Below are 24,801 nucleotides of genomic sequence, written 5' to 3' on the forward strand. Positions count from 1 at the left end.
CAATTTTACCAAACGCGGAACGGTATAAACGCCTCCCCCAAAAGAAATTCATGAATAGCTGGTTTTTGGTAATTCTGCCTCACAAAAATCGGAATAAAAAGAGATCAAAAAATGTCACGTGCCCGAAAAGTTACCAATAAAAACGTCAACTCGTCCCGCAAAAAACAAGACCTCACATGACTCTGTGGACTCAAATATGGAAAAATTACAGCTCTCAAAATGTGGTAACGCAAAAAATATTTTTTGCAATAAAAAGCGTCTTTCAGTGTGTGACAGCTGCCAATCATAAAAATCCGCTAAATAACCCGCTATAAAAGTAAATCAAACCCCCCTTCATCACCCCCTTAGTTAGGGAAAAATAAAAAAAATTAAAAAAATGTATTTATTTCCATTTACCCATTAGGGTTAGGGCTAGGGCTAGGGATAGGGTTAGGGCTAGGGTTATGGTTAGGGCTAGGGTTATGGTTAGGGCTAGGGTTAAGGCTAGGGTTAAGGCTACAGTTAGGGTTAAGGCTACAGTTAGGGTTGGGGCTAAAGTTAGGGTTAGGGTTTGGATTACATTTGCGGTTGGGAATAGGGTTGGGATTAGGGTTAGGGGTGTGTCTGGGTTAGAGGTGTGGTTAGGGTTACCGTTGGAATTAGGGTTAGGGGTGTGTTTGGATTAGGGTTTCAGTTATAATTGGGGGGTTTCCACTGTTTAGGCACATCAGGGGCTCTCCAAACGCGACATGGCGTTCGATCTCAAGTGTCACCAGTGTGACGGACTCAGTGCTACAGGACCCTTGCAGACTTCGCCTACTCCAGACTGCTTCTGCACCTTTTCTACCCTCCATTAGAAGTGTGGTTTTGACAAAGACCAGCCTTGGTTGAAACGTTAACCGTAACTTAAAGTATCCGAACACTAATAAGCATTTGGTGATGCCTGTACTAATAATAAAAAATACAACTTTCACGAAAAACCTGCAAGTCTTGAGTGTGCGGCTGTTTTTTCTATAGACACTGTGACTTTGTGTTCAGCCTGCACCTTTTTTCCATGCGGAGTGCACCACATCTCTTGTACTCCCATGCGCCCAAACGGTGGTTCCCCCCCACATATGGGGTATCAGCACACTCAGGACAAATTGCACAACAACTTTTGGGGTCCAATTTCTCCTGTTACCCTTGGGAAAATACAAAACTGGGGGCTAAAAAATAATTTTTGTGGGAAAAAAATTTTGTTTTATTTTTATGGCTCTGCATTATAAACTTCTGTGAAGCTCTTGGTGGGTCAAAGTGCTCACCACAGATCTAGATAAGTTCCTTAGGGGGTCTACTTTCCAAAATGGTGTCACTTGTGGGGGTTTCAATGTTTAGGCACATCAGTGGCTCTCCAAACGCAACATGGCGTCTCATCTCAATTCCTGTCAATTTTGCATTGAAAGGTCAAACGGCGCTCCTTCCCTTCCGAGCTCTCCCATGTGCCCAAACAGTGGTTTACCCCCACATATGGGGTATCAGCGTACTCAGGACAAATTGTACAACAACTTTGTGGTTCCAATTTCTTCTCTTACCATTGGGGAAAAAAATTGGGGGCGAAAAGATGATTTTTGTGAAAAAAAAAATGATTTTTTATTTTTACGGTTCTGCATTATAAACTTCTGTGAAGCACTTGGTGGGTCAAAGTGCTCACCACACCTCTAGATAAGTTCCTTAGGGGGTCTACTTTCCAAAATGGTGTCACTTGTGGGGGGTTTCAATGTTTAGGCACGTCAATGGCTCTCCAAACGCAACATGGCGTCCCATCTCAATTCCAGTCAATTTTGCATTACAAAGTCAAATGGCGCTCCTTCGCTTCCAAGCTGTGTCATGCACCCAAACAGTGGTTTACCACCACTTATGGGGTATCGGCGTACTCAGGACAAATTGTACAACACGGTTTGGGGTCCATTTTCTCCTGTAACCCTTGGTAAAATAAAACAAATTGGAGCTGAAGTAAATTTTTTGTGAAAAAAAGTTAAATGTTCATTTTTATTTAAACATTCCAAAAATTCCTGTGAAACACCTGAAGGGTTAAGAAACTTCTTGAATGTGGTTTTGAGAACCTTGAGGGGTGCAGTTTTTAGAATTGTGTCACACTTGGGTATTTTCTATCATATAGACCCCTCAAAATGACTTCAAATGAGATGTGGTCCCTAAAATAAAATGGTGTTGTAAAAATGAGAAATTGCTGGTCAACTTTTAACCCTTATAACTCCCTAACAAAAAAATTTTTGGTTCCAAAATTGTGCTGATGTAAAGTAGACATGTGGGAAATGTTACTTATTAAGTATTTTGTGTGACATATCTCTGTGATTTAATTGCATAAAAATTCAAAGTTGGAAAATTGCGAAATTTTCAAAATTTTTGCCATATTTCCGTTTTTTTCACAAATAAACGCAGGTAATATCAAAGAAATTTTACCACTATCATGAAGTACAATATGTCACGAGAAACCAATGTCAGAATCACCGGGATCCGTTGAAGCGTTCCAGAGTTATAACCTCATAAAGGGACAGTGGTCAGAATTGTAAAAATTGGCCCGGTCCATAACGTGCAAACCACCCTTGGGGGTTAAGGGGTTAAATAGTAAAAACCTGCTGACGGATTTTCTTTAAGCTATAGAAAACTACATTATAAAATATAGTGATCATAAAAAATTAATTTGGGAATAGAGAAAGGAGTCAAGTTGGCAACTGCCCACTAGCATGTGGTCCTTTACTGCTCTATGGAGACATAAATCACACTGATGTCTACAATGATTTTCCACCCTAAGAAATTTTTATTAAATTCCCAGGTCATTGAACCAACTAAACAGTAATAAAGGGTTAATTTGAGATTCTAGGAGTTTCATTACCTGCAGTAGTTGGGGGGCACCATTCCATACACGTGCACCTTGTTACACAGCTCCACTGCTATAACCATGGTAAACCAACCGGTGCTCAACCACGAATGGGACTTCTCCCTGGGAAAAACAATGTATTCACTGCCAGTAATAAGCAATCGGTTATATGGGGGCACTCATGGTCACCACGATCATGTGTGGGGGCACAGACGGCTTGTTATCTTTCAAATGGGCAAAAGGTGTAACATGCTCTTCACATGTAAAGCGCCATAGAACAAATGGCACTATAACAATAAATAATAATAATAATAATAAAGTACTACTCTGTAAGTTCACTGTGGATAGCCACAGCAAGGCTCGCCGGTGACCTGAAGTTTGCAACATTTCATTACTTGTGTGAAATCAATAGATGGCTGCTTTTTGTAAAAAAAAATAGAAAATTAAAATATTAGTGGGGGGGTTCCTTCTATCACCTTCGTCAAATCTCCTGAATTGCAAAATACAAAACTTTGGCAATTTGCAGTGACTGCTGATGACACCCACACAATGTTCCCTATAGGACGTATGTAGATATCAGTCCTGTGCAAAAGGCTGTACGGAGGCAGATAGAGGCCCTGTAGCTCCATGTTACTGAGCCAAGGACTGTGCAAGAGGCTGTACGTTGGCAGATAGAGGCCCTGCAGCTCCATGTTACTGAGCCAAGGACTGTGCAAGAGGCTGTACGTTGGCAGATAGAGGCCCTGTAGCTCCATGTTACCGAGCCAAGGACTGTGCAAAAGACTGTACGGAGGCAGATAGAGGCCCTGTAGCTCCATGTTACTGAGCCAAGGACTGTGCAAGAGGCTGTACGTTGGCAGATAGAGGCCCCGTAGCTCCATGTTACTGAGCCAAGGACTGTGCAAAAGGCTGTACGGAGGCAGATAGAGGCCCTGTAGCTCCATGTTACTGAGCCAAGGACAGTGCAAGAGGCTGTACGGAGGCAGATAGAGGCCCTGTAGCTCCATGTTACTGAGCCAAAGACTGTGCAAGAGGCTGTATGTTGGCAGATAGAGGCCCTGTAGCTCCATGTTACTGAGCCAAGGACTGTGCAAAAGGCTGTACGGAGGCAGATAGAGGCCCTGTAGTTCCATGTTACTGAGCCAAGGACTGTGGAAGAGGCTGTATGGAGGCAGATAGAGGCCCTGTAGCTCCATGTTACTGAGCCAAGGACTGTGGAAGAGGCTGTATGGAGGCAGATAGAGGCCCTGTAGCTCCATGTTACTGAGCCAAGGACTGTGCAAGAGGCTGTACGGAGGCAGATAGAGGCCCTGTAGCTCCATGTTACTGAGCCAAGGACTTCATGTACCGCTCTAGAAATATATTGCAATGCTACATGTTATCTGTATGAGCATGTCAAGTTTTGTGTGTTGTCTCTTTTGGATTCATATTGAATCTGATGTGGCAAGGGGAGAACACCTTGTACCCAATAGTTACCAAAGTGCACCATCTTCAGTCAATCAATATCAGCCAGGCACACATTAGATAGTTAGTGATGCAACTCCTAATTGAATTACCGTAGATTGGTTCTCTAGTTTTGAGAAACCCCTGTCCCCCGGCTGTAAAAGAAAAAAAAAAAAGCATCCTTTACTAACCCCACCCCAGGTCTAGTGCTGAGTCTCAAGTCTCTGCTGCTCCCGGTTTCTGTTATTGTCTGCAGTGCTGATGTAAAATGGACAAGGTGCAGCCAATAACTGAGCTCAGCAGCTCGTGCTGTCAACTTGGCAGAGCCGCTGAGCTTAGTAATAGATGGGACATCAGTGTTGCAGACAATAATAGACATCGGGAGCAGCAGCACTGGATCTAGGGAGGGAGAGTATAGATGTTTGATTTTTCAAAGCTGGAGGACAGTGGTTTTCCAAAACCAGAATACCCATTTAGGCAAGACTTCAATGTATTCAGCACTTGTATTCACTATAGAAATACCAAACTGGAGTTGCAATTTTTCAGATGGCCCTACACTTTAGATACAGTGGGGCAAAAAAGTATTTAGTCAGTCAGCAATAGTGCAAGTTCCACCACTTAAAAAGATGAGAGGCGTCTGTAATTTACATCATAGGTAGACCTCAACTATGGGAGACAAACTGAGAAAAAAAAAATCCAGAAAATCACATTGTCTGTTTTTTTAACAATTTATTTGCATATTATGGTGGAAAATAAGTATTTGGTCAGAAACAAACAATCAAGATTTCTGGCTCTCACAGACCTGTAACTTCTTCTTTAAGAGTCTCCTCTTTCCTCCACTCATTACCTGTAGTAATGGCACCTGTTTAAACTTGTTATCAGTATAAAAAGACACCTGTGCACACCCTCAAACAGTCTGACTCCAAACTCCACTATGGTGAAGACCAAAGAGCTGTCAAAGGACACCAGAAACAAAATTGTAGCCCTGCACCAGGCTGGGAAGACTGAATCTGCAATAGCCAACCAGCTTGGAGTGAAGAAATCAACAGTGGGAGCAATAATTAGAAAATGGAAGACATACAAGACCACTGATAATCTCCCTTGATCTGGGGCTCCACGCAAAATCCCACCCCGTGGGGTCAGAATGATCACAAGAACGGTGAGCAAAAATCCCAGAACCACACGGGGGGACCTAGTGAATGAGCTGCAGAGAGCTGGGACCAATGTAACAAGGCCTACCATAAGTAACACACTACGCCACCATGGACTCAGATCCTGCAGTGCCAGACGTGTCCCACTGCTTAAACCAGTACATGTCCGGGTCCGTCTGAAGTTTGCTAGAGAGCATTTGGATGATCCAGAGGAGTTTTGGGAGAATGTCCTATGGTCTGATGAAACCAAACTGGAACTGTTTGGTAGAAACACAACTTGTCGTGTTTGGAGGAAAAAGAATACTGAGTTGCATCCATCAAACACCATACCTACTGTAAAGCATGGTGGTGGAAACATCATGTTTTGGGGCTGTTTCTCTGCAAAGGGGCCAGGACGACTGATCCGGGTACATGAAAGAATGAATGGGGCCATGTATCGTGAGATTTTGAGTGCAAACCTCCTTCCATCAGCAAGGGCATTGAAGATGAAACGTGGCTGGGTCTTTCAACATGACAATGATCCAAAGCACACCGCCATGGCAACGAAGGAGTGGCTTCGTAAGAAGCATTTCAAGGTCCTGGAGTGACCTAGCCAGTCTCTAGATCTCAACCCTATAGAAAACCTTTGGAGGGAGTTGAAAGTCCGTGTTGCCAAGCGAAAAGCCAAAAACATCACTGCTCTAGAGGAGATCTGCATGGAGGAATGGGCCAACATACCAATAACAGTGTGTGGCAACCTTGTGAAGACTTACAGAAAACGTTTCACCTCTGTCATTGCCAACAAAGGATATATTACAAAGTATTGAGATGAAATTTTGTTTCTGACCAAATACTTATTTTCCACCATAATATGCAAATAAAATGATTAAAAAAACAGACAATGTGATTTTCTGGATTTTTTTTTCTCAGTTTGTCTCCCATAGTTGAGGTCTACCTATGATGTAAATTACAGACGCCTCTCATCTTTTTAAGTGGTGGAACTTGCACTATTGCTGACTGACTAAATACTTTTTTGCCCCACTGTATCTGGGTGAACTGAGTCCTCAATTACCAGCAGTGGAAATGCCGATGTACCTGTATGTATCCAACCAAGCTAACTACCCACTTCAGTACCCGTTTAGAACACAGTGAATGCTGAATACAAATAAAATATATGTATGCATAAATTTGAATTTTAAAGGTCACAACAACATTATGATTGGTGTATTTTTCACCTGTCTCTTCCTGTTTCTGAACGAAACAGCTCATCGAATCGTGCCATATTCCGAGGAGACAAAACAAAAGCGGACACATTGGGAAAAGCAGAGCTGGCTCGCTGGATAATGTGGTACAGATTAGCTTTGCTGTTCTGCTGCATCTTGACTGGAGGCCCCCAGAATAGAAGAGTCTGACCTGGAGCTCGGCTCAAGAATTCTTGAGGTCGCCGCAGCACTCGGTACACGCTGGAGTGTGCCACCACTCTGAATGTAGTCTTATTGCCCACATCTTTCTCATAGCCTGTGGTGGGGGCATCATTCATGCGGATGACACACTCTGACTGGTCAATTGTAGGACCCAGGCCGGTATTAAGCAGGTGGCTGGAGCTGGTGACCAGGACACAACTGTTGCACTTGGCGTGAAGAGTCTACAAAGAGATCAGAGGTCATTGTGAAATAATAGCATGACAACTGAGACCGAGAATGCTTTTAGGGTTAATTCCACCTTTCTATAAGACTGTCTAGATTTTTAGAATGAATTTGGGATATTTTAGCAGAAACCACACACTAGAAGAGATGTTGGAGGCCCCCCAATTGAATGCAAAGCCACCGAGTCACAATCATACTTGTCAGTAGGTTTGGGAGGTGGCAGGAAGTAGGGTACACCCAAAAGGGAGGACAAACCTCCTGGGTGCTGCCAAAGTTTCCTGAAACTTCTCAGAAAGAAGCTCTTACATAAGTTTTACTGTGTATAAGCCAGATGTCAAGACACACATTCAGGTGACAAAAGTAAGGGCCTGACCTTTAGAAAGGGAAAACAAATTTCCGTTTCGCTCCAGAGCCTCACAGATCACCTCTTCTAATAGTGAGGACGTATTATCTTAATGCATCAGTCCAAAACTATCTGCTATAGCTCCATGTACTTAACACAGGAAGAACACAAACTTTCTTACCTTGTTTCCAGACACAGGCATGTAACCATCTTGCAGACCCCATTTTCTAATATTGGGTGGGTTATGATGCTTGATTTTCAGATCTTTATAGTTGAATGGTTCCTCATAGTTGTTAGAACTCAGAATGATGAGGAAGGTTACAAGGGCAAAGATTAGAAGGAGGACAGCGGTGCGAGCCTGCAGAGAGTGGAAGATAGGGAAAAAATGCTTAAAAAGTTAGAATACTCCATATTACATGGCAATACCATGACAAAAGGCTACTGCTCATCCCAATTCAACATTTGGTTTGGTCAAAATCCATCCTGAAGGATCCACATTCTCTGTTCAATCCAAAAACAGTATGTTATCAGTGGATCCAATTAATATAGTCATGATCTGCTAAGAATAAGCCCAATCCATGCCCCGGGAAAGTTTGGTATCTCGGCACTTGGTATATGAGTTGACCCAGTGTCGGACTGGGATGCCAAGGGTCCACCAGTAACCAACTGCCCCACTTTTCAACTACATGCAAATGTGACAGTATCCACAATCATAAATTGATATAAAAATGAATTGGGTAGATTGTTACATGAATAAGATGCTGCATTTGTTTGTATATATTGATTCAAGTATATTGTGCCAAGTACTCCACATATAAGTGGGTTATGGCCCACTCTTGCACAGAGGCCCACCGGAGGATTCTCCTGTGGGCCAGTCCAAGCTTGGGTTGACCCAGTTATGTGGTGCAGTGTTACAGCTAACAGACGGTCACTATATAAAATACAGTTAATATTTTATATTGTGCATTATTCTAGAAAACAGTCTTTCTAAAAATACATTTGTAAATAGGTCGATTTAAAAGAAACATATTTAAATAACAAACTTATTCATATAAAAGTCCAAACCATCATTGGGAAAATGGAAGCTAAAAATCAGAAACGTAGTAAGAAGCAAGTTCGGTGGGTGGGGATTTTTTTTTTTTTACCACCATGGAACCTGTACAATTTGTGCTTTTTGCTAAACATTTTTTTTTTTAAATGATTTGTCCACTTCTGGGGACAATTTATTTTTTAATACTTAAATGCATGTATTTGGAACTAAAAATATTTTTTTGCAATTGGACTTTACTGAAAATGTGGCACCATTTGGCTTTTACAGCCTTTGTTTTCCTGCAAATTCAACTTTTATGTGGTCTATGGTCATAAATCAGCTGAGAGGAGCTCGGAAAAAGACATAAACGTGTTACAAACTCTCCCGTTTGACGAACGAACGCTGTAAAGTTTTTTTAATGAAACCCAATTACAAAATTAATTTTAGCATTTAAGTAAGTGTGAAACAGTAAGGGGACTCATATACGAGGGTCGTTACTTTTCGCCCAGGATGTGCAAAGAAGCATACTAAACCAGCTTGAGTGCATTGTAATTACAGCCACAGCTATGGTTACAATGCTAAATAAGGCCTCTTTCACACGTCAGTGTCTCCGGTACGTGTAGTGACAGTTTTCTCACGTACCGGAGACACTGACACACGTAGACCCGTTCAAATGAATGGGTCTATGCACATGTCTCCGTGTTTTCACGGACCGTGTGTCCGTGTTGAAAACACGGAGACATGTCCGTTTTTCGCCGGCAGCACGTACCGCAATATGTGCCGCACACGTGCACACGGAGAACAGTGTGCACTCTCCTCGGTGTGCACGTACCACCCGCAGGAGAGACAGCGCTAGTTATGCGCTGTCCCCCCCACGTGCGGTACTGAATCCAGAATTCATCCCTTCTTCCCAGCAGCGTTCGCTGGAAAGAAGGGATGAATCATCTTTTTTTTTTCTTTCCCCTTAATAATAAAGTTTATGCGCCCCCTCCCGCCTCCCATCCCCTGTGCGCCCCCCCCCCCCGCTTGCTAGGAAATACTCACCTAGCTCAAAGCTCCAGCGATGTCTCCTCAGCGGCTGCAGCCTGTGCTGTCACGTGGTCCCGCTCACTACAGTGGGGGAATATGCGCATATTCCTCGCTGTAATTAGCGGTCCCACGTGACCGCTCACACAGGAGAAGCTGCCAGCGCTGAGAGGAGAGAGGAGACATCGCGGGAGCTAGGTGAGTATTTCTATGCAAGGGCCCGGGCAGCGAACAGGGAATGGGAGGGGGGAGTCACAAGCACTTTATTTTTAACAAAAAAAAAAACAAAACTTGATCTTTCATCTCTTCTCTCCTGCGGGGGAGAAGAGATGAATGCGGCTTCAGCACCACACAGGGGGACAGCGCTTAGTGTAGCGCTGTCTCCCCTGCACAGTCCGTGTGGTCCTCTGGCGGCACACGGGCGGCACACGGATGCCGCACGTGTGCCACACTGATGTGCTACGTGAGCACATGGACACACGGACACAGATAATTCCGGTACCGATTTCTCCGGTACCGGAATTATCTGGACGTCTGAAAGAGGCCTAAGAGAGAATGTGGATTTGGTTAAACTATTTGACCAAGTCAGATTTAAGAAAGCCTGACATGGGCTTTTATTTTTGGAGAGATCTGCAGGGTGGTAGAAGGGCCAATCTCTCCCTTCACTCCTGGTCTTGGGTGTGACCCATGTCCACGATTCCCATTAAAACTTTCAGTTAAGGTTTGGGTGGGTCAGTGTTTTGTTTGTGTAGCGCTGGGTTCTGAGCCCCTGCATGCTGTTCGGTCCGTCCTTACTCACCACCCAAGAGGCTGTCCTGTCTGAACTTGTCCCAAGTGGCCGCTCTGCTCTGTCTGAGAAGCAGACGTAGCATCTCCCTGGAGTGGCACCTGGCAGCTATCTGCTGCACAAGTCTGACCTCACCACTACAGGCTCCAGCAAACACCAAGGTAGCAGCTTAGTCACACGCCTCCAGGGTAAGTCCAGTCTGTGGCACAATGCACAGTGCCTTGTGCAGGCATGTACTACGGAGGACATAGAATGAACTTCAATCCAATATTGCGGCCAGCATGCAGCCAGCGGGTAAGGAAAGGGTGAATCAAACACCCGAAAACTCCGCCCATATGACCGAAAACCGGTCCCGCCAAATTCAGGTGACAGGTTCCCTTTAAATTTAAGAGGGGATTGGATGCCTTTCTTGAAAAGTATAATGTTGCTGGTGTAACGTGGCTAAAGGTTGGATAGTCGACGGGAGGTATGTATCACAGAGAAGGCTTGTCGCTGTGATGTGACCCGGAGTGTCTTCTGTAATGCACATAAAGCAATAAGAAATTGTTTAGGATATTTGGGTCCGGGTTACGGGTAGCTATGAGAGATGGGAGGGTCTGGCTACCCATATACCTCACCCCTGGGTAAGGGGCATAACCGTGCCTATCTATGTTTGTTTCAGGACCTGTGGTGATGTCAGAACCACATGTCTAATCATGTGATGGGTTCCTGGGTGTGGTTACACCTATGTAAAGAGGTGTGTGTGTACCACATAGAGGGTGTGTTTGGGAGTCTGTCAGGGTGGACACACTTCCATGTGTCCTGGCTGGACACTGCAGAGTGGCCTGTGTGTTGGACGGTTCCAAGTGGGGACAGACGTCCTGAACAGCACACAGAGACCATATTTAGGCTGGAGAGCCTACGTGCTGGACATAACAGTCTGTGTGCCCACAGACCTGAGAGAGCGGAGGTTATTCATTGGACCTTTTTAACAAAGCCCAGTATAAGTGGGGTAAGGACAGCAAAAAACTGGGGCTCCAAATTGTCAGTGTAGGATTAAAAGTAGAGTACAGCACATTTTGAGTCCGATCTTTGGTCCATTTTTCCCATCTCCACTAAGAAAAGTATTACATTACGAAAGTAATGAAGACTGTGGCTCACCTTGGACAACATCTGCAAGGAGTTTGTATGTTCTCCCTGTGTTTGCGTGGGTTTCCTCTGGGTACTCCGGTTTTCTCCCACATTCCAAAGACATACTGATAGGGAATTTAGATTATGAGCCCTATCGGGGACAGTGATGACAATGTGTGCAAAACTGTAAAGCGCTGCGGAATATGTTAGCGCTATATTAAAAAGAAATAAAGAAAAGAAAGAGTAAAAAAAAAGTTTGCTTCATTGGTTAATTTGCTGCTTCGTCCATAAAGATGGGAATTTAGTGCCATGATGCTTAAAGGGAGGCGACCTAAACTAATCTTTCCATAACAGAACTAGAAGATGCATTCATTGCACCAGGCTTATGATAGAATTTTACTTTATTAATAGACTATTAGTGGCATTTCTATATAAGCGGGGTCAGCATCATACCTGAGGGGGTGTAGCATGGCCCCAGAGGGGGTGCACTACCATTGGTATAGAAGAACAAAGTTTACAGCTAACAAAATCACCTCTTAGAGAAGACAACTACAGTACTTAAATCACATACTTGACAACTTTAATAAATTCTCCTTTGGGCACCATGGGACTGACACTTTTTTTAAAAGAGATAAACATGTACATTTTTTGCAGCCATGTCCCGTTCCTGCCCCCTGAATGCTCTTTATGCAGCCGAGGCCTTTTTAGATGCCCCTTCCACCTCTTGAATGTGCATCTTTGCTTCCAAGGTACCCAGGAGATTGGCAAATGTTTCTGCTGTTGGTGGGGGGAGTGTACCATTTTCCCACGACCCCCAAAGACAGTTGGCAAGAGTGGGTTCACCATTTACTATGTATACTGCCCATTTTTTTTGGGGGGAGGCATACTGTCACCCGCTTAGAAGATAATTTATAAAGCAATTTTAGCTGATCTGTTTTGGTTTCACTGTGCAAACTTTTTTCCACCACTTCTGCTTTTGTTCTATCTGACTTTTAATCATTTGCATCCATGCAAAAAAAAACAAAAAACAACTGAATAATTAATATATTTATTAATGGCTAATATTAATCATGTGCCTATTACGTGCCCTAATGAGATGTGGTGCAAACCCCTGCGCTGATGGTAGTTTACCCCATAAACCCACAGGTTATGTTACTCCTCCTCACTCTTTCCTACCCCAATTCTGCAATGCAGTGATCAGCTCCCACCTCTCATTATAACACTTTCCTTATTGTATCGCCGGAGACCCATACTGTGTTAACAGAAGCTGAATGTGTTACTATGGCAACTAAATCGGAAGGTTTGATGTCTGCACCCCACCCCCCCAAAGAAGACAAGAGGAAACAGGAGGGTGGGAGAGCAATGGGGATGAAGCAAGTGGGAGCGGGAATGAGATGCTGAAGATCTAGTTTATGTAATACTGGGTAGTGCCTGGTGATGATACAAAGATGAGAGGTTAGGGGGAGGGGGATTTTTTTCCCTTTAATCAGTATGCAGATCAGTGTTAATTGTAAGAAGTGAAGATATATCAATACCATCTCCTGTGACATCCCATATGTGACAACAACTAAAAGTAATTATTTTTGCAGCACCAATCAATGGGGTGTAATGCAGTGGTGATCACACAGCGACCCAGGTTAGTCCAACTTAGAAGTCTTTATTTTCAAAACTCACAAGGTAAATCAAACATTATCCAGCCAGGTCATACAGTCCGTACCAAACTGTTGCCATGGGCGACTGTACCGTCGTATCACTCGTGGGTGTGTCTGTTGCATTGCCTTCTCTGGCCTGTGTACGGCACCGAGCTCCCTGCTCAGATGTTTGCAAACAACACACTGATCCACCAAAGCTAAACAAAGTTTAAATGGGAATCGTGGACATCAGCCACTCGCATATAATTCCCTTCACTGTCTCACAGGGGGTATTGCAGTGCCGTAGAGTTGAGGAGGATTTCTAAAACTTAAACCAGAAATAAAGAACTATAGCTAGTGATATGTTAGATTTTTTTTTTCAGGGGAGGGGGTTTGGCTGCTATCTTGGAGGAAGATAATATTACAGATACAGGTTGGCAATACACCTAATGTGGCAGGAAACTGGAGTACCCGGAGGAAACCCATGCAAACACGGAGGAAACCCACGCAAACATGGAGAGAACATACAAACTCTTTGCAGATGTTGTGTTTGCTGCAAGGCTGTAGTGCTAACCACTGCACCACCGTGCTGACCTCCACTTACATCCATAATCACTGACGTGGAGTTTCCACATTTGCAGCCATAACAGCTCCTGCTTTTCTGGGAAGGATTTTTAGCATATTTTGGAGTTGTCTGTGGGAAATGTTGCCCTTTCATCCGGAATAGACTTGATGAGGCCAGACACTGATGTTGGGGAGAGGTCGGGATCACAATTTCCGTCTAGTTCACCCCAAAGGTGTTGGTGTTGTATGGGGCTGAGGTCTGGGCTCTGTGCAGCCGCTCATGTTTTTCCCACCATACTCCCCCTCCAAGTCTGTATGGAGCAGGTGCAATGGGCACAGTCATGGGGAACATGAAAAGGGCATTTCCCAAACTGTTCCCACAAAGCTGGAAGCTACAATTATCCACAATGTCTTATGCTGAAGAATTAAGATTTCCCTTCACTGGAACTAAGGTGCAGAAATTGACTCCCGAAAAACACCCCCTGGAGCTTTACTGTATATGGCCTGTCCCTTAGTGTGACGGTACCTTTACACACGGGATACAACTCCTCCACAAATATCTGACTTTATGCTTTCATGCTGCTCTGATAAGACTCACCAGGTCTGGGACAAACATGAAGGATGAAGAAATCTTAAGGTGGCCGTACAACTTTAATACAGATCAGTAGAATGCTCATTCACTGCCAGCTATTCCTCCAGAAGGCAGCTTATACACCCTGAGAACCAAAGAACCAGGCGTTGAAATTCCAGATGCCTGATCCATTTTTCCCCCGAATATGATCTGTCGGTGGAATAGGAAGGAAGGAAGTGAATCATCGAAGATATCTTAGAATTGCAGTCTGGGTAAGAAGTTAATTCATCTCCAGCTCACCTCCCTTCCCTTTGAGATCTCCTCTGCTCCTTGAGTTTTCACAAAAGTTTTGGCAGTGGTAATGGCAGGACTCAGAGAGCAAGGTATAAGCATCTTCCCATACTTGGACGATTGGCTTATAAAGGCCTCATCAGAATCGACTTTCTCTATTCATCTGGATTTTATATTCAAACATATCCAGACACTAGGATGGATAATAAATTGGGAAAAAAACTCTATCTCAAGAGAGAATATTCCTGGGGTTAATTCTAGACAAAAGAAGTATATCCCTGTCTCTACCTGTGCAAAGTCTCTGAGCACTCAAGGCCACAGTCGAATTATTGAGACAACCCAGACAAGTGTCCCTTCGACAGATGATGAGGACATTGGGATGATGATAGAAGCCAGTGAGGCGATCGAATGGGCCAGATAGCACGTGCCCTTTACAGCTGGAGAAACTGCACAAAGTGGACAGAAATTTACGCTCTCTGGATGAGTTGATGTTCCGTTCCAGAGAAACGAGATCCTCCCTGAGATGGTGGCTTCACTTCAAGAAAGGCAGACACTTTGCTTCCCCTGTATGGACACAGATAGCAATGGATGCATCTCTAACATGATGGGGTGCCCAAGTGAAGGGCAAGTGAGTGAGCGGCACAGGGTCTCCTAGCGAGAAACTCTTGTCATCCAACCTCAGAGAGATGATAGCAGTTCAGAGAGCTCTCCTTCACTTTTATCCAACCATCCAATGGAAATCCATAAGGATCATGTCCAACAATCAGACCATAGTATCCCATAAACACCACCAGGGAGGCACAAGAAACAGTTGACATCCATACATATCAAGGGGAGCTGAAATGTCTTAGCAGACAGGCTAAATTGCGATCTACCCTTTCCAGAGGCATGGCCTTTGGACCAAAGCATTTTCCATCAAATTACGGAATAATGGGGAGCCCTCAGATAGACTTGATGGCTACACGAGAGAATATGAAAGTAGATAGTATTTGCTCCCTCTATAAGGGCAACAGACCTTGTGCACTGGATGCTCTATCAATACCATGGAGGTTCCAGTTTCTGGTAAGCACATATATTTCTGCCTATACTGATGTTTCCTAGAGTCCTGCAGAAGATCAAGAGAGAACAGGCCTTGGTGATAATAGCATGACCTTATTGGTCCAAGAGGGCATGGTTCACACCTCTGATGGTTATGAGCAGGGGAATGTATTGGAGACGTCCCGTCATCCCTCATCTAGTCACTCAGGATGGCCGATGTTATCCTCACCCAGACCACCATCTTCATCTGACAGCTTGGAGGTTGACCGCCCCCTTTTTTATAAGATGGGGCTACCAGAAACTGTAGTCAATAATACCCTTCTCCATTCCAGAAGTGCAAATCATAGCAAAACCTATTCTAGAATCGTTTTTTTTTTTCAGCTTGATGTATCAAGAATCAGATGTCCTCTCGTTCTCCTACCTTGCAGATCAACCTGGACTTACTGCAAGAAGGTTTTGACAAAGGTCTCAAGACTAATATTATCAAAGCTCAGATATCTGCCCTGTCAGTTGTACTGGGGAAAATTGTTCCAGGAAACACTTATCCAGAGGTTTATGAAAGTGGTCCAAAGAATCCAACCTAGTACCACAGTTCCAGTTCCCAGATGGGACCTGGGACTTGCCTTGGAGCAACTCATTAAGGCTCCTTTTAAACCTCTGGAGCCGGCAGATATAAAGTATCTATCCCTCAAGACCTGGTTTCTTGTGGCCATTATGTCTGGAAAAAGAGTGAGATTCAGACTCTGGCTTCCAGAGGGCCTTATTTTATATTTCTATAGTTTCGAGCCCTGTTAAGAACACTACTTTCTTTAACCCATAAAGTGCCTTCATTCTCTAATACAGAGGTCCCCAACCTTTCTGACCTTGAGAGCCACATCCAGCTATGAAAGAGAGTCATGAGCCACATTCAGCTCTGAGAGAGGGTCGCGAGCCACAACCAGCTCCTTCCCCACTCACTGTAGTGACACCGAGAGTCTCCATTACCAGTATAATGACAACCAAAGCTTTTCCACTGAAATCCCACCAAGGCAATATGCCAAGATCCACGGTTTCCTATCACCCCTATTCAGATCTGCTCTTCTGTACAGGGCTACACACAAAAGTCACTATTTAGAGATCTGCTCTTAATAGTTATTTACACCTGGTGCTAATGCACCAAGCTGGCAGGCAGCCACAAGCCACACATCACGAGCTCGCGAGCCACATGTGGCTCCCGAGCTACAGATTGGGGATCCCTGCTCTAATATAAACTAACACATAGAGCAGCCAGTTTTTTATCTGGAAACCTCTCCCGATGAAGAGAGAATCCTGCATTCCCTGGATATTGGCAGTGCAGGACGTTGGAACATCTCTTCCTTTCCTTCTCAGAGAAGAATATTGGTCAGAAGGTATCATAAGTCTCCTTATCCAGATGATTGAGGCAGGTTATTACTATTTGCTATGAGCAAGCAGGCTATCAGACTCCACAGGCTATAAAAGCCCACTCAACTAGATCTATGTCCACATCATGGGCAGAAGGAAGCTGCAGCTGCATACCTATTGAGCAGATCTGCAGCATAGCCTCATGTAGCTGGGCCCTACCTTCGTGAAACATTATAGGCTGGACTTCCAAAGTTCTGGAGAGTCAACCTTTGGCAGAGCGGTTCTACTCTCCACAGTTAATAGTACCCACCCAAAGGATGGTTAATTGCTGAGACCAGTACCATGGATGACTTGCATTGCTGTATACGCTGCGGGTGCCAGGCTGTTCAGCTGCCCTGGGTGCTGGCTGCGCTGTCCTGTGCCTTCTTGCACTCAGCCAGCGCTCTGCAGGCCTCTGCTCTGCACACCAGCACACACCAGACTGACACTGACGTTACATCTAACACACCCATACCCCTTACTGCTGGGCTTTTAACACACAAACCTGTGGCCTTCAGCCACATGTAAAACCCGGACTGGAAATCCGTGACTCCCATGCACACCTATGGACTTCATCCGTCTCCATGCACAACCTGGGGAGAACAGTAGCGACCCCTACCTGTGACACGAGTCACAGCCTCACATTGCAATCACAGCTACACCTGCGACTGCCATGCACACCTATGGCCTTCATACGCCTCTGTGCGCATTCTGGGGAGCATAAACAGCGCCCCCTAACTGTAACAAGGTTCACTGTCTCACACAACAAAGAAGCTTTTTGCTAGTTCGTCAAGAGATTGTCAGCCTGTTCAGACTAAACAATTACTGGGGAAAAAATAGTGTAAACGCACCAGTCCTTAGCGATACAAGAGAGCTGATTTTTTTTTATACAGTGAATGATGAGTTTAGAAGGCAGAGATGTGGCTCTTAAGTGGAGAAAGAAACATATTTGTCTGTTAAGATATATTATAAAGTTTCTTCTATTCACTTAGGCCGGCGTCACACTAGCGAGTTTTACGGACGTATGAGTGCATAAAATACGTCCGTGAAACACGCATTACACACGGCCCAATGCTTCTCTATGCCCCTGCTCCTTTCTGCCGTATTTTACTGATCTGTATTATACGGCTTGCTACGGCCGTAGAAAATCGCAGCATGCTGTGTTTGTCACCGTATTGCGCAAAAAAAACGCCAATGAAAGTCTATGGAAGCCCCAAAAATACGGATTACACACGGACCAGCAGTGTGACTTGCGAGAAATACGCAGCGGTGTTAGAGAGAAAAGCCGGCAATTCATTGTGGTGTACAGTAAAATCACACTGACAGCTTACAGTAGAATAGGTAGAATAAATGTGTACACATATATATATATATATATATATATGTAAGTGAGACACATATATGTATATATATTAATATTTCATACAGCGCTAGATAGCTTTAAAGCCGGTAATTCAATTACCGGCTTTTGCTATCTCCTTCCTAAACCCGACATGATATGAGACCTGGTTTACATACAGTAAACCATCTCATATCCCTATTTTTTTTGCATATTCCACACTACTAATGTTAGTAGTGTGTATGTGCAAAATTTGGCCGTTCTAGCTATTAAATTAAAGGGTTAAATGGCGGAAAAAATTGGCGTGGGCTCCCGCGCAATTTTCTCCGCCAGAGTAGTAAAGCCAGTGACTGAGGGCAGATATTAATAGCCTGGAGAGGGTCCATGGTTATTGCCCCCCCCCCCCCGGCTAAAAACACCTGCCCCCAGCCACCCCAGAAAAGGCACATCTGGAAGATGCGCCTATTCTGGCACTTAGCCACTCTCTTCCCATTCCCGTGTAGCGGTGGGATATGGGGTAATGAAGGGTTAATGCCACCTTGCTATTGTAAGGTGACATTAAGCCAAATTAATAATGGAGAAGTGTCAATTATGACACCTATCCATTATTAATCCAATACTAGTAAAGGGTTAAAAAACACACACACATTATTAAAAATTATTTTATTGAAATAAAAACAAAGGTTGTTGTAATAATTTATTCTACGCTCAATCCTTCTGAAGACCCTCGCTCTGTAACAAAGAAAAAATGATAAACCAACAATATACATACCTTCCGAAGATCTGTAAGGTCCCACGATGTAAATCCATCTGAAGGGGTTAAAACATTTTGCAGCCATGAGCTCTGCTAATGCAGCGCTGCTCCTGCCTGCAAAAACCCGGGGAATGAAGGTAAAGTAGGTCAATGACCTATATTTACCTTCATTTGCGGTGAGGCGCCCTCTGCTGGTTGTCCTCATGAACTCGAGCCTGGGAGCTTTCTAGGAAAGTTCCCACGCTCCAGGAACAACCAGCAGAGGGCGCCTCACCGCAAATGAAGGTAAATATAGGTCATTGACCTACTTTACCTTCATTCTCCGGGGTTTTGCAGGCAGGAGCAGCACTGCATTAGCAGAGCTCATGGCTGCAAAATGTTTTAACCCCTTCAGATTGATTTACATCGTGGGACCTTACAGATCTTCGGAAGGTATGTATATTGTTGGTTTATTATTTTTTCTTTGTTACAGAGCGAGAGTCTTCAGAAGGATTGAGCGTAGAATAAATTATTACAACAACCTTTGTTTTTATTTCAATAAAATAATTTTTAATAATGTGTGTGTTTTTTTTTTAACCCTTAATAGTATTGGATTAATAATGGATAGGTGTCATAATTGACGCCTCTCCATTATTAATTTGGCTTAATGTCACCTTACAATAGCAAGGTGGCATTAACCCTTCATTACCCCATATCCCACCGCTACACGGGAATGGGAAGAGAGTGGCCAAGTGCCAGAATAGGCGCATCTTCCAGATGTGCCTTTTCTGGGGTGGCTGGGGCAGGTGTTTTTAGCCGGGGGGGGGGGGGGCAATAACCATGGACCCTCTCCAGGCTATTAATATCTGCCCTCAGTCACTGGCTTTACTACTCTGGCGGAGAAAATTGCGCGGGAGCCCACGCCAATTTTTTCCGCCATTTAACCCTTTAATTTCATAGCTAGAATGGCCAAATTTTGCATATACACACTACTAACATTAGTAGTGTGGAATATGCAAACAAAATGGGGATATGAGATGGTTTACTGTATGTAAACCAGGTCTCATATCATGTCGGGTTTTAGGAAGGAGATAGCAAAAGCCGGCAATTGAATTACCGGCTTTAAAGCTATCTAGCGCTGTATGAAGTAATAATATATATACATATATGTGTCTACTGACATATATAAATATATATATATATATATAGACAGTATATATGTTGTTTTTTTTTTACACATGGATGCCTTGCATAGCCGTATGTCGGTTTTGCAAGCCTGTGAGAAAAACACGCAGTACGGATGCCATACGGATTACATACGGAGGATGCCATGCGCAAAAAACGCTGAAACACCCTGCCTACGGAGGAGCTACGGACCACTATTTTGGGGACTTTTCAGCGTATTACGGCCTTAATATACGGACCGTATTGTCTTACGCTGAGTGTGACGGCAGCCTTATACTGTTGATCTAAACAAAAACAGGGCCAAAAATAATCTGTTACTGTTGGATGTTGCATTCCCTTTTAGTGAGCGATGACTGCAAGGCGAACTGCAGTACCCCATGACTGCACACGTATTACTTTACAGTCATCAGCCTAACAAGAAAGCATTGACTGCATTGACCGAAACTGCAAAACAAGCAGCAAGAACAAATCAGGACAAAGCGATTGCAGGAAGGAACTGATCCTGCATTAATGAATCTTCACAAACCATATAAATCATGTCTCCTTGGGTTATTTATTTTTACTCACTCACTGTGGTGTACAGCTATGTTTCAGGTTTACGTTGCATATTATAGCTTGGAACTGAAATATATGTGCTTTTCACATATTAACGCCCACAATTCCAATTAAAATACTCACCTAATTGCGTTGCCCCTCCTCCCATATAAGAACCATTCTCACTGACTGGTTTATGATTCATCATCAGTGATTATGATTATAGTATTCGCTTGTCACTTGCAGAGAAAAACAATGTAATGTATTCAAAAACTATATGGACACATCTTAAAGGGAATTTATCAGCAGGTTTTTGCTATTCAATCTGAGAGCAGCATTATGTAGAGGCAGATACCCTGATTCCAGTGATGTGTGACTTATAAGTTTGTGTGCTGTAGTTGCAATACAATCAGTGTTTTATCAGCAGGAGATTATCACTGCCACACTAGGTATCATATGCACACCAGTCTGGATAATGTGTAACCAGTTGATTGGCAGCTTGCTGACAATGTACACAAGAAGCTGCCAATCAGGGGTGTAGGCAGGGTTATACACAACTCAGCATTCTATAAGAGAAAGCAGAGATTCTATCAAAACTACACCAAGCCGCCCAGTAATTTACACCTTTCTGGAATCAGGGTCTATGCAGCTCTCAGATTACATACCAAAAACCTACTGACAGACTCTGCGAGATTTTGGGGATTTTAAAGTATAACATGTTTTTATTGCCCCCATTATATATTTCCCCAATCTTCTTCATTGAATATAAAACGTGTTTGTTTGTTTCAGGTTTTTTTTTAAAGCCTATTGGGAAAAAGATCCTAATACATGGGCAGCCCACTGATTTGAATAGACACTGTGTAATGCTTCATTTCTCCTGTGGTGGCGCTGCAGGTGAAATTTAACAGTGACACACAGATTATTGCTGATCGCTGGGGGTTCCTGCAGCGTGACACTTTGAGATCTGTTTTTAATAATTAGGGAATGTCCAAATATATGCAGGGCTTCCACAGAGAGTCGAAAGTTTTTTGTTTGTTTTTTTCTATTCAAAAAGTTTTGCCGAGTACAATGGAGCACAGCGCCGAAATGAGTAAGTGGCTGCTGTTCTACTAAACCTCACACAGGGCAGAGTTTACAGGAAGCGATTGCATAAAGCGATTTCCAATATATGTTTAAGTTGAAATCTTTTTTTTTCCCCATAAGGCCAAAGTCCAACGTCTGTGATGTCCAGACCGCCCGCCCGCCGGACTCCTGACCTGAACTTAACAGTCTCATAGTCGAATATTGATTCATGTCAGCATGTCTGAATTCGGTCTAATTCTCAGTCTGAGGGCCCCTTTCCACTTGCGAGGAAAACGGACGAGTGCAATCCGATAAAAAAATCGGATTGCACTCGGACCAATGTTAATCAATAGGTGACATTCCATTTGCGATTTTTTTCTCAGCCGAAATCGGACTGAGAAAAATCTGTGTCGGCTGAGAAAAAAATCGCAGCATGCTGCATATTGCTGCGATTCTCGGACGAGACTCGCCAATGCAAGTCAATGGGTGCGAGAAAAAAAAGCGCACAGCACTCGCACCATGCGAGTGCTGTCCGATTTTTACGCACCCGTGTCCTTAGAAAAGCCGGCAATTCAGCGCAGAGTACAGTAAAATCACACTGACAGGTTAGATTAGATATATACACATAGAATAGGTATATATACATATATATATGTCAGGGAGACACCTATATATATATATATATTTATATTTAATGCAGCGTGAGATAGGTTTAAAGCTGGTAATTCAATTACCGGCTTTTGCTTTCTCCTTCACAAACCCGACATATGAGACCTGGTTTACATACAGTAAACCATCTCATATCACCATTTTTTTTGCATATTCCACACTACTAATGTCAGTAGTGTGTATATGCAAAATTTGGCCATTCCAGCTAGTAAAATAAGGGGTTAAATGGCGGAAAAAATTGGCGTGGGCTCCCGCGCAATTTTCTCCGCCAGAGTAGTAAAGCCAGTGACTGAGGGCAGATATTAATAGCCTGGAGAGGGTCCATGGTTATTGGCCCCCCCCCCTGGCTAAAAACATCTGCCCCCAGCCACCCCAGAACAGGCACATCTGGAAGATGCACCTATTCTGGCACTTGGCCTATTCTGGCACTTGACTAATGAAGGGTTAATGCCACCTTGCTATTGTAAGGTGACATTAAGCCTAATTAATAATGGAGAGGCGTCAATTCTGACACCTATCCATTATTAATCCAATACTAGTAAAGGGTTAAAAAAAAAAACACACACACACATTATTAAAAATTAATTTATTGAAAAAAATCACAAAGGTTGTCCTCATATGAACTCGAGCCAGGGAGCTTTCTAGGAAAGTTCCCACGATCTATGAACAGCCAGCAGAGGGCGCCTCACCGCAAATGAAGCTAAATATAGATCATTGACCTATATTTAGCTTCATTCGCCGGGGTTTTGCAGAAATGAGCATCCTGCATTAGCGGAGCTCGTGTCTGCAAAATATTTTAACCCCTTCAGATGGATCTACATCGTTGGACGTGCCAGATCCTCGGAAGGTATGTATATTGTTGGTTTATTATTTTTTTTTAATTTACAGATCGAGGGTCTTCAGTGAGTGGATTGAGAGTAGAATAAATTAATACAACAACCTTTGTGATTTTTTCAATAAATTAATTTTTAATAATGTGTGTGTGTGTTTTTTTAACCCTTTACTAGTATTGGATTAATAATGGATAGGTGTCATAATTGACGCCTCTCCATTATTAATTAGGCTTAATGTCACCTTACAATAGCAAGGTGGCATTAACCCTTCATTACCCCATATCCCACCGCTACACGGGAATGGGAAGAGAGTGGCCAAGTGCCAGAATAGGCGCATCTTCCAGATGTGCCTTTTCTGGGGTGGCTGGGGGCAGATGTTTTTAGCCAGGGGGGCCAATAACCGTGGACCCTCTCCAGGCTATTAATATCTGCCCTCAGTCACTGGCTTTACTACTCTGGCGGAGAAAATTACATTACTACTAACATTAGTAGTGTGGAATATGCAAAAAAAATGCTGATATGAGATGGTTTACTGTATGTAAACCAGGTCTCATATCATGTCGGGTTTGTGAAGGAGAAAGCAAAAGCCGGTAATTGAATTACCAGCTTTAAAGCTATCTAACGCTGCATTAAATATAAATATATATATATATATATATATATAGGTGTCTCCATGACATATATATATGTATATATACCTATTCTATGTGTATATATCTACTCTAATCTAACCTGTCAGTGTGATTTTACTGTACTCTGCGCTGAATTGCCGGCTTTTCTAAGGACACGGGTGCGTAAAAATCGGACAGCAATACGGATGTCATACGGATGTGCGATAAAAAACTTGCATCACACTCGCATGACACTCGCAGACGTTACATCAGTTTTTTCGGTCCGTAAATCGGACCGTTTTTTTCTCACACAAGTGGAAAGGGGCCCTGAATGTGAGCGGAGTCCACCAAGAGTATGAAGGAGGTCTTGTTACTTACTTTCCAATGGGCAGGTGATTTTGTATACATGGACTGCATGGAACGCTCTGAAAACTTCAAGTTCTCTCTGTTATCAGGGAAACCCCTTTAAATTATGATGATTATGGATCGCCCCCACGTAAGGGCAATGGGGTACTCGGTACCGGGTCCTTCAGTTCCCTCAGCGAGGATGTCACGGTGGCCCGACCCGGACCGTGGCCCTATGAGGTGCGCCCAATAAAAGGCAGAGTTCATAGATAACGGTAGTGTACGTGACGCCACCTGTGGTATTCGGTCAGGGTGACCGACGCTGCTCAGGGGTCCACTGGGGTGATGTTATGGCAGCTAGATGGTATACCTTCCCACAGGTGAAGTATCTCCCCAGGGCTTCCCAGAAGTGTAGATGATGATGGTGGATGATGTAAGGCGCGGCAAATAACGAGGACACAATGGGTGCAGTCTCTTTACCTTTACTGAAGACTTCAGCATCCACAGTCCAGAGTGCCGGATGACAGGGTAGGCAGAGTCCGGCCGGTCTGATGGCAATTCCAGAGCCCCTTTATCCAGGTGGAAATCAGTAGCCTTCCCCTTGCGCACAGTAACGTAGTAG

At 43.7% G+C, this 24,801-nt stretch overlaps 1 protein-coding gene across 1 annotated transcript in view; it reads right to left on the reverse strand.

Annotated features, from left to right (window-relative positions):
- The window catches only part of ST6GALNAC6 (ST6 N-acetylgalactosaminide alpha-2,6-sialyltransferase 6), a 38,230-nt gene that overhangs the window by 8,885 nt on the left and 4,544 nt on the right, over nucleotides 1–24,801 (reverse strand). The window contains exons 2-4 of the mRNA XM_069748225.1: nucleotides 7,601–7,777; nucleotides 6,666–7,075; nucleotides 2,873–2,980 (exon numbers count right to left, since the gene is read on the reverse strand). Of these exons, the coding sequence (XP_069604326.1) occupies nucleotides 2,873–2,980; nucleotides 6,666–7,075; nucleotides 7,601–7,777 (695 nt within the window). The remainder of the gene's footprint in view (nucleotides 1–2,872; nucleotides 2,981–6,665; nucleotides 7,076–7,600; nucleotides 7,778–24,801) is intronic.

Source organism: Ranitomeya imitator, chromosome 2 (assembly GCF_032444005.1).
Source record: "Ranitomeya imitator isolate aRanImi1 chromosome 2, aRanImi1.pri, whole genome shotgun sequence".
Lineage (NCBI taxonomy): Eukaryota > Metazoa > Chordata > Amphibia > Anura > Dendrobatidae > Ranitomeya > Ranitomeya imitator.